Consider the following 9,060-nt stretch of genomic DNA (forward strand, 5'->3'; position numbering starts at 1 on the left):
GATGAGAGGAAGGATTCACTCTAAATGAATATCCTCATTTTCATCATTTTTGACATCACAGTGCTAATTTTATATTTCCCACCTCAAGAGGAGTGAACATAAATGCATATATATAGTCTTATGCTCAAAGAGATGCATGTGTATATATTCATTCAATAAGCCAAGCGTATGTATTGTTTTTCTTCCACATGGTACGTTGCCAGCCACTTGATGTGTATTACACAGGGAAGATCTCACTGCTGGGTGGTGGTCGTGGTCTGATTGTCCATCGCGCTCCCTCCTCTTGGATTTGGTACGTCACTGACTCACAGGCCACGTGGGCTCTCCATGGCAGCATGGAATATCAAAGCTGGATACCATGTATACTCACACACACACACACACACACACACACATATATATATGCATTAATATTTCTATAACTGAATCACTTCACTGTACACCAGAAACTTAACACAACATTGTAAATCAGCTATACTTGAATTAAAAAAAAAAAAAAAAGAGCTACTTACCCTTCATTGTACCAATCGGGAAAATGAGGCCCCAAATTGAGATGTGACCTGGATAGGAATTCAGACTCACTTTCTCCCTTCCTATGACACCTCCCATATGATGACTGATGACCATGGGACATGATTTTTATACTTTACACATGGACCCTCAACTTTATTATTCCACCCACTGATAACAGTGAGTCAAGGGAAGTGAGCTGGGAGCAGCCTGGGTCAAGGAATTTAACAATAATCAAAAGTTCCGTCTTCATGGGGCAGGGTTCTGTCTTGTGTGCTCTTGGCTTGATTCTGAAATGGAATCTTGCCAGTTTGTGTCACTTTCCCCTTACCTGTGTCGGGTCCTCTTGTTTCCTTTCCCCTGGGTCCCTTAGGGCCCTTGCAGCTGTTGTGTTTGTCCAGGCTGAAGGTGACAGGGGACAAGAGGGCGCAAAGAGCCAGGGCAGCAGGTTTGACCTGGAATCAAGCATTCTGTGTTCTTCACACCCTCTTTCTGGGCCCTGTGGTGTCCGGGCATCTTTCTTGGAGGCCTTCCACTCTTGCTCATACTTGGTCTTTTCAGAACCTAGAAACTAGGCTCATCAACCCCATTAGGGTATCTCTGCTTCTCCAAGGTGACCCTTCTATGGATGAAGGAGCTGTGGGGGAGAAAAACCAAGGAAACCAAACACAGAGCTCAAAGTCACAGTACCAGTGATGCCATCCATTTGTATCCCTTTGCAGAAACTGGCCCCTTTGCTTCTTATTCTTCATTAGCAAAATGGAGATACTACTTGCTCTCTTGCTGGGATGTTGGAAGGCAGAACAAACATGCTTGTGTCCTCCAGTCTCACTGTTGTCAGTGTGTGATACTTGAAAATCAATACTTATATCATTTTATAAAGACATACTTCCAGACTCCAATCAACCCATCACTGGAACATCTACTGGACTCTTTCCTTTTTTTCTGTTACCTGGTCCTTCCTCAAATACTTTTCTTTATGTCCATGCAGCTCTTTCAAAATCTCTTTCAAGGGCTCGCCAGAAAGTTTCCTTCCCTGAGCAGTACCCTTCTCCTCATTTTTTTTTTTCCAATAAGATGGCACAGATACCAAGCCCTTACGATCTTCATCGTCATGTACCTGTGGCATGGGGAAACTTGTGGGAAGAAAAGGGCAGATTAGAGAGTGTTCACTGTGATTAGAGAGGAGGGCATGATGTAAGGGAGAGGTCTTTGGCAGCAGTAAAAAGCAGAAGAGTTTTAAAAATTGTGTGCATGCCTCCTAAACAAAATGTAAATCTTATCTTCCTGCTGGTTCATATCCACCCTCGTGCACATTTGGGATATTATTGGCTAAGAGCTGAAGCAAAATAGAAATACTTATTCACAAACAACACATTTAAGAAAAATGTTCACACTTTGTGGTTTTCTGAATGTCTAGTAACATTCTCATATGTGTATCCATGAAGTCTAAATATTGTCTTAAGAGAGTAGATCTTTAAAGTTACCCCTAAAATTGGCAATTATGTAAGGGGTGAAGGGGCCAGCTAACCTTATTTTGGTAATCATTCTGCAGTATATATGTATATCAAATCATCGCATCATACATCTTAAGCTAACATATGTTATATGTCAATAATATCTCAATAAATCTCAAAAGAAAACCAAAAAATAAATGAAAATATTGCCTTTGTGTAAGCTCGAGCTTCTCGAAGTGTTTGCCTGAGTCGCCTTACTAAAGAGAAAAGAGTGAAGGCAGACAAGGAATGGGAGACCAAACCTGAAGAAATCTACTAAAAATCTGTGGTTTCTTTAAAGCCCCAGGTCTTATCTGGGGGAAAAATACATATGAATGTTGTCTTTTATGGCATAATCTATCTAAGCTTTTTTTATTATAAAAATGTCTTAAAGTATTCTACTTTCAAATTCTAGAAATATTGAAAGAACAGTGTGTATCATATAAATATTAATCTGTAACCCTAATGAATCCATGTCACTTGTGGTTCACACCCAGAGTTATCTCACACTTCACAAAATGTAGCATAAAATCACAGGCAAAAAAAGAAAACCCACTGAAAAGAAACTCTGTTCTTTTTTACCTGTTTCTCCTGAAGGATGTTGAAAGGGATCCAATTCATATCTCCACCCAGAAGGACTTCTCACATTCCCTTTTCTTCCCTCCACAAGTAACTCTCCAAAGCATCATTCACTGCCACAGAATATCCCCTCCCTAGCCATCTTTCACGGAGAAGGCAATGGCACCCCACTCCAGTACTCTTGCCTGGAAAACCCCATGGATGGAGGAGCCTGGTAGGCTGCAGTCCATGGGATCGCTGAGGGTCGGACAAGACTGAGCGACTTCACTTTCACTTTTCACTTTCATGCATTGGAGAAGGAAATGGCAACCCACTCCAGTGTTCTTGCCTGGAGATCCATCTCTGGGGTCGCACAGAGTCGGACACGACTGAAGTGACTTAGCAGTAGTAGCAGTAGCCATCTTTCACAGAGCTTTTACTGTCTCTTCCATTAAACTCCTCCTTTCTCAGCTCTTAATTTTATGGATCTGATTAACCATTAGAGTCAGACACGACTGAAGGGACTTAGCAGCAGCAGCAGCAGCAGCAAAGACATTCTCCCCATTATCCCTCCTTTTAGTCCAGTCTCTGATTCTAGGAATAGGCAAGGTCCGGCTGAGTTTGGACATTAGGATGGTGGAGAAGGGAAAATTGGACCACAAAGGATGGCATTCTCATTGGTGGGCAGAGAGAGGGAGGGATATCCCTAAAGATTCCTATGTTAATAATGTGTATCCTATCAGATATGGATATAAAAGTAGAAATGTTTTATTCCATACTCTGTATTGATTACAGCTCAGTGTATCATTTGGCTCACATATTACTGGATGGTTTGGGGTTTTATATCTATTAACTGACAATCATTATTGCTGCTGTTGCAGTTCAGTGGCAAAGTCACGTCTGACTCTTTGCAGTCCCATGGACCTGTAGTCCACCAGGCTCCTCTGTCCATCATTATTATATTGCTTATTTATAAACATGTCCCGTGAGTGTGTTAATAGTGATAGGATGCAATATTTCATCCCAAAACTGTGCCTTTTAATATAAATGTAATATTTAAAGAACAGGTTCTTGGAGCCCATTCAGTTCAGTTCAGTCGCTCAGTTGTGTCTGACTCTGCAACCCCACAAATCGCAACACGCCAGGCCTCCCTGTCCATCACCAACTCCCGGAATTTACACAAACTCATGTCCATCGAGTCAGTGATGCCACCCAGCCATCTCATCCTCTGTCGTCCCCTCCTCCTCCTGCCCCCAGTCCCTCCCAGCATCAGAGTCTTTTCCGATGAGTCAACTCTTTGCATGAGGTGGCCAAAGTATTGGAGTTCAGTCCAAAGTATTCAGCATCAGTCCTTCCAGTGAACACCCAAGACTGATCTCCTTTAGGATGGACTGGTTGGATCTCCTTGCAGTCCAAGGGTCTCTCAAGAGTCTTCTCCAACACCACAGTTCAAAAGCATCAATTCTTCGGCGCTCAGCTTTCTTCACAGTCCAACTCTCACATCCATACATGACCACTGGAAAAAAAGATTTTAAATGCCTATTCTATTTGATAACATATTTTATGGAAAATCAGGAAATAACAGACATAGTTCTCTTGATATCACCGTCATTGTATGAGCTGATGTACCTTTTTGACAAATATTGGTTGGCTTCCCACTGTGTCACTTAAAGAAACTCAAGATCTTTGTGCTGAGCAAGTGAAACTTTCAAAGCAGACACAATGAAAATAAAGCATTGGAATTTGTTTCAAAATCTTCTTAGTTAAGTGTTAACCATGTCAGATTGTATCTTATAAGCAGACAAAATACCATTGTTATTCTTCACCCAGTACAAGCATTAATCACTGTGTATACCTTTTCATCGGTGTCATATAAACTATTTGTCACTAGATTAAAACAACCAATTAGACTTTTTAATTAGTAGCATTTGTTTCACAGGTATGGTTAGCAGGTACCTTCTATCCAAAAGGCTCTAAGGTAGGTGTTTGGGGCAGGGGGAATCTCTGAAAGATGCCAGGCAAAAAGCTAGCCTTCCAGGATCCTAAAAATCTGTGGAGCTAATAAAACATCCCCACAAATAATTATATTACTGACTGGAGAGTGTTAGGTGCCCTCAGTTTAGAGGAAGTGTTCAGAGAATCTTGAGAAGAGAGGGATATCTTAGAAATGGGGTGATCAAAGAAAGTTCATGGAAGAGGGTGCAGTTGACCTGGGGATCAGTGGATGAGTCACATTTGGATATAAAGAAACTCAAAAGTAGGACATTTCAAGAGAAAGGAATCTTAAAAGCAGGAAATGTTAGGTGTAAGATGGTGTTTTTTAGCTGCTGTACAGGGTAAGGAAACAACAAAACGTTGATTGGAAAGATAGTTTGGATCTTTTTAACACAGTGGGGAACTTATAGTTCAGAAAGAGATAGGAACTCAACGGCGATGACAAGCAGAGATGTGACACCAGACTCTAGAGTCTGTTAGTGGAGAAGGGACAAAACAGTCTAGGCAGAGGGACAGCATAGATTTAAATGGTCGTGGAAAGATGTCCTGGAAACAGTGAGACCTCTGTTATGGCCTGAGCGCATATGGAATGAGAGAGGCTGCAAGGCAAAGCAAGATAAGAAAGGAAGGTTGCAGACAAATGCCAAGGGAATTATATGCCAAGCTAAGGAGTTTGGTGTTTACCCTCTGCAGACACAGGAGCTGATGGAGAGTTTTTAAGTAAGATAACTCTGTGGGCAGGGTGGAGCCTAGGCTAACAGCGGTCGGCTGGCTTTTACTATACAGGGCTAGATCATAAGTATTTTAGACTTTGTGGGCCATGTATGATCTCTGCTGGGTATTCTTGTTTCTTTCCTTTTCTCTTTCTTAAATTCTTTCTTGCCTTTACTTGTAAGTTTTTTCTTTCCTTTCTTATTTTTCATAGCAATTCTTTTTTTAAAAAAATTATTTTTAATTGAAGGATAATTGCTTTACAATATTGGTTTGATGTCTGCCTTACATCAATATAAATTCTTTTTTTTTTTTTGTAAAAACCATTTTCCTCTCCTTTGGCCCTCTGGAAGTGAAATGACAGAAGTAGCAGATAGAAATCAGACACAGGTTGCTGTGCAGAAGGTCTGGTCTAAGGCAGTGGTGATAGAGATAATGGTGAGGAGATGCATGGGGATGGATCTGAAGTAGAATTAGTTTCAGCAGTTGTTTGATGATGGGGAATTAGGAAGAAAAGTGAAAGTCAAGTATGATTCTGAGGCTTCTTGCTTGAGAGACTAGGTATTACTTCTCACCAAGACTATGCTTGTCCCACCAAGACTTTGTTCTCACCAAAACTCTGGGGAGCTTTGAGAGAAGATGGACTCAGTTTTAAAGCTGCAGAGGTCGATGTATCTGTGGGTCATTCAGGGAACGCGTGTCAAGGGACAGTTGGCTCCATGGGTCCGAGGCCAAGTGTCCTCCCATCCAGAACATGTGCCTCATGGGGAGCCTCTGAGGCAATAGGTCAGAAAGTATGGAGTGTCGTGAGAGTCTACAGGACAGGAAAGAGCTGGTCCTGGGGAAGCTCAGACTGGCCCCAGGATTTGGGATGTTGGAGAGGCTGAGAGTGGTACCTGGGAAGACCAGGTAGGAAGCTCTTGTGATCATCATCTAGGAAAGAGGGAGTAGTATCTCAGGTGAGTGATGACAGTGGAACAGAGAGGAGGCAGCAGCTGGGGGTGACAACATGGGACAGGACTTGAGGGCTTGGCAGTGTGTTCATGGGGGAAGAAAGAGGCCTTCTGTGAGCGCTGTCCTCGAATTCCCGTGTCGTGGGATAACGCCCCCCACCCCCAGTCTTTCTTCTTCTAGTTCTTGTCTTAGAAACCTAGCTAAGTGACTGAAGCCCACAGAGCATATAATCTGACTCCTTTCATAGCTTTCCATTTTTGCAAATGTCCTCTTTTAGAGTACAGTAAAGGATGGCCATGTGCCGTCTTGCAAAACCCTTCACATAATCTCCATTCACAGAAAAGGGAAATGTCAAAAAAAAAAAAGAACACTTGGTAAAAGAGTTCTTTAAAAAGATTTAAGATTTTGGAACTAGGTTACATCCTAACCAAGGACTTTAAAATTGTCTAAGTCTAGGGTACGCTCCCAATCAAGGTGAACTCACATGTCATCAGCTTCCCTGAAATGTGTCGCACTGGATCTCAACAGTCGCTCGTGGCCTTATTTAGCTCCTCTTCCTTGGAAGTTTGAGTGCCATTGAGAAATGGAAACTCTGTACACGTGTCTTCCCAGTGCATTTAGCTGCTGTATTAAAACACATATATAACCACCTCTGTCCACGGTGCACTCACGCTAACAAGATGCTTGGTGGTTAGACTAGAAAGGGCACAACACCGTTTTTTTTGTCTGTTTGGCAATTAACCATTCACTGGCTTTTTTTGTTGTAACATGCACTTCCTTTCTCTTGTTTTCATTCAAGCTGTGTACGCCATGGAAATTAATGTGGAGAAAGACAAACAAACAGGAGAGACCAAGATTCTCTCTACATCCACCATTGGCCCAGAGGGGGTCCATCAGAGAGGAGTCAAAGTCTTTGATGATGGTACCAAAGTAGTGTATGAGGTGCACTCAGGAGGCACCATAGTAGAAAATGGAGTGCACACATTAAGCTCAAAGGATGTAGAAGAGCTTATTCAGAAAGCTGGACAATCAAGCTTAAGAGGAGGGCACGTGTCAGAAAGGACTGGGATTGCAGATGGGAGCCTCAGCCACCCTAAGGAACACATGCTCTGCAAAGAAGCCAAGTTAGAAATGGTCCATAAGTCTAGGAAAGATCATTCTTCTGGGAACCCAGGGCAGCAGGCTCCAGCCCCCAGCACTGAAGGGCCGGAGGCAAACTTGGATCAGCCGGTCACCATGATTTTCATGGGCTACCAAAATATCGAGGATGAAGAGGAGACGAAGAAGGTGCTAGGCTATGATGAAACCATCAAGGCTGAGTTGGTCCTCATTGACGAAGATGATGAGAAGTCATTGAGGGAGAAGACAGTGACAGACGTGTCCACCATTGATGGGAATGCAGCCGAGCTGGTGTCCGGGAGACCCATCTCAGACACCACTGAGCCCTCATCCCCTGAAGGGAAGGAAGAGAGCTTGGCCACGGAGCCAGCCCCAGGTACCCAAAAGAAAAAGCGCTGTCAGTGCTGTGTTGTCATGTGACCACTTCTTTCTCCCCCTTTCTTCCGGGCAGCCTCTGTGCTCTCCACCACTTACGTAGACCTCACTGTACCACTAACTGCGATACTGTGAACTGGAAGCAAACACCTGCCTTGCCTTGCAGTTGGATTGCTTTGATCCCTCTTATTTTTTTTCCCCTTTCGTTTTTTTCTCCAGTTTCCTCAGCTCAGAGACAACATGCATGTGTGTGCTTCACTCTTTCCAAGAACTTGCTTTTCCTCTAAACTTTTCCTTGTGTCTTCAAGAGGGAATTGGTTCCTTACTGCTCGATTGGAATGGACTCTTCATATCAGCCAGTGATCTCGTAGCCTTAATTCATTTGACTGGAATTGAACCCGTGGGCACCAGGGGAATCGTTTTGTCATGTTCCTATCATGTAGTCACACATCGCCAGGTTGCTGATTTCTCACTTGCCTCCCTTACTGTGGATCTTTGCTTTTATATTTTATGTGGCAAAATGCTGTGGGGTCTAGCCAGACGCTGGTGTAGCCAAAAGTGGACCTTACTTAGTTTGTTCGATCTAGGGTGATGCTTTTTGCTGCCTTACATAAGCTTCCAGGTTACAGTATTGTGCATCTCTGGCTTTCCTTCTGATAAAACTGAAATGAAGTTGATGTAAAAGAAAAAGAACCCAGTGCTTGTTACAGCTGAATTGTAGGGACTAATTCCATAACCTGCCCATCAACAGCTGTCTCTCTTTCTTATGACTTAACTGATGGACCCTTTATATGAGAAGCACCATTTTTAACTTTCTAAGGACATGAAACAAGCATTGTTTTGAGCATCAGTAGTGATCTCCAAACTTAGGCGAATCCACGAACCTTGCTTTTATTCTCTAAAAAAAAAGTGTCAATTTTTATAATGTTTTCTTTTTCATGGATATATTCCGTTAATCTATTTTCAATGAAGTGGTCATTTTGAGGTGTTTCTCTGTAGTGACCATATTTGTAAAACACTCCTGACCTACAGTGGTTGCTGGGATGCTTCCGGTCCATCCATTGTGGACGGTGCTGTTCCTGAATTAATTCTTCATTCACCTGCCCTGTTGATTCCAGAGCTTTCCATCTGGACTCTTTTCTTTATGTCCCCACGAAAAAGAGAATGTTACCTGTACCTTCACCGTGTAGGTTTATCCACCCCGCAAAATTAAACTTTAAAATGTAGAGAGACAAAAAAAGTTTCAAAGATGAAGAAAGATCTGTCTTATCACCCTAAGTACTTTTAATTCATTCCAGAAATACTGATGGAGTGAGTGGCACATAACTGAGCTTCTTCAAGC

At 42.6% G+C, this 9,060-nt stretch overlaps 1 protein-coding gene across 10 annotated transcripts in view; it reads left to right on the plus strand.

Moving 5' to 3' along the window:
- The window catches only part of PALM2AKAP2 (PALM2 and AKAP2 fusion), a 522,805-nt gene that overhangs the window by 294,967 nt on the left and 218,778 nt on the right, over positions 1-9,060 (plus strand). For 7 of the 10 annotated variants that reach the window (XM_086315907.1, XM_086315905.1, XM_086315906.1 and 4 more), the window contains one exon: positions 7,024-7,719. The exons of the other annotated variants lie outside the window; for them this stretch is intronic. In XM_086315907.1, coding sequence (XP_086172033.1) covers positions 7,024-7,719 — 696 coding nt within the window. The remainder of the gene's footprint in view (positions 1-7,023; positions 7,720-9,060) is intronic. 10 annotated transcript variants of the gene reach the window in all.

Source organism: Bos grunniens, chromosome 8 (genome assembly GCF_055505025.1).
Source record: "Bos grunniens cultivar Pamir isolate PY7600 chromosome 8, Bosgru_T2T1.0, whole genome shotgun sequence".
Taxonomy (NCBI): Eukaryota; Metazoa; Chordata; class Mammalia; order Artiodactyla; family Bovidae; genus Bos; species Bos grunniens.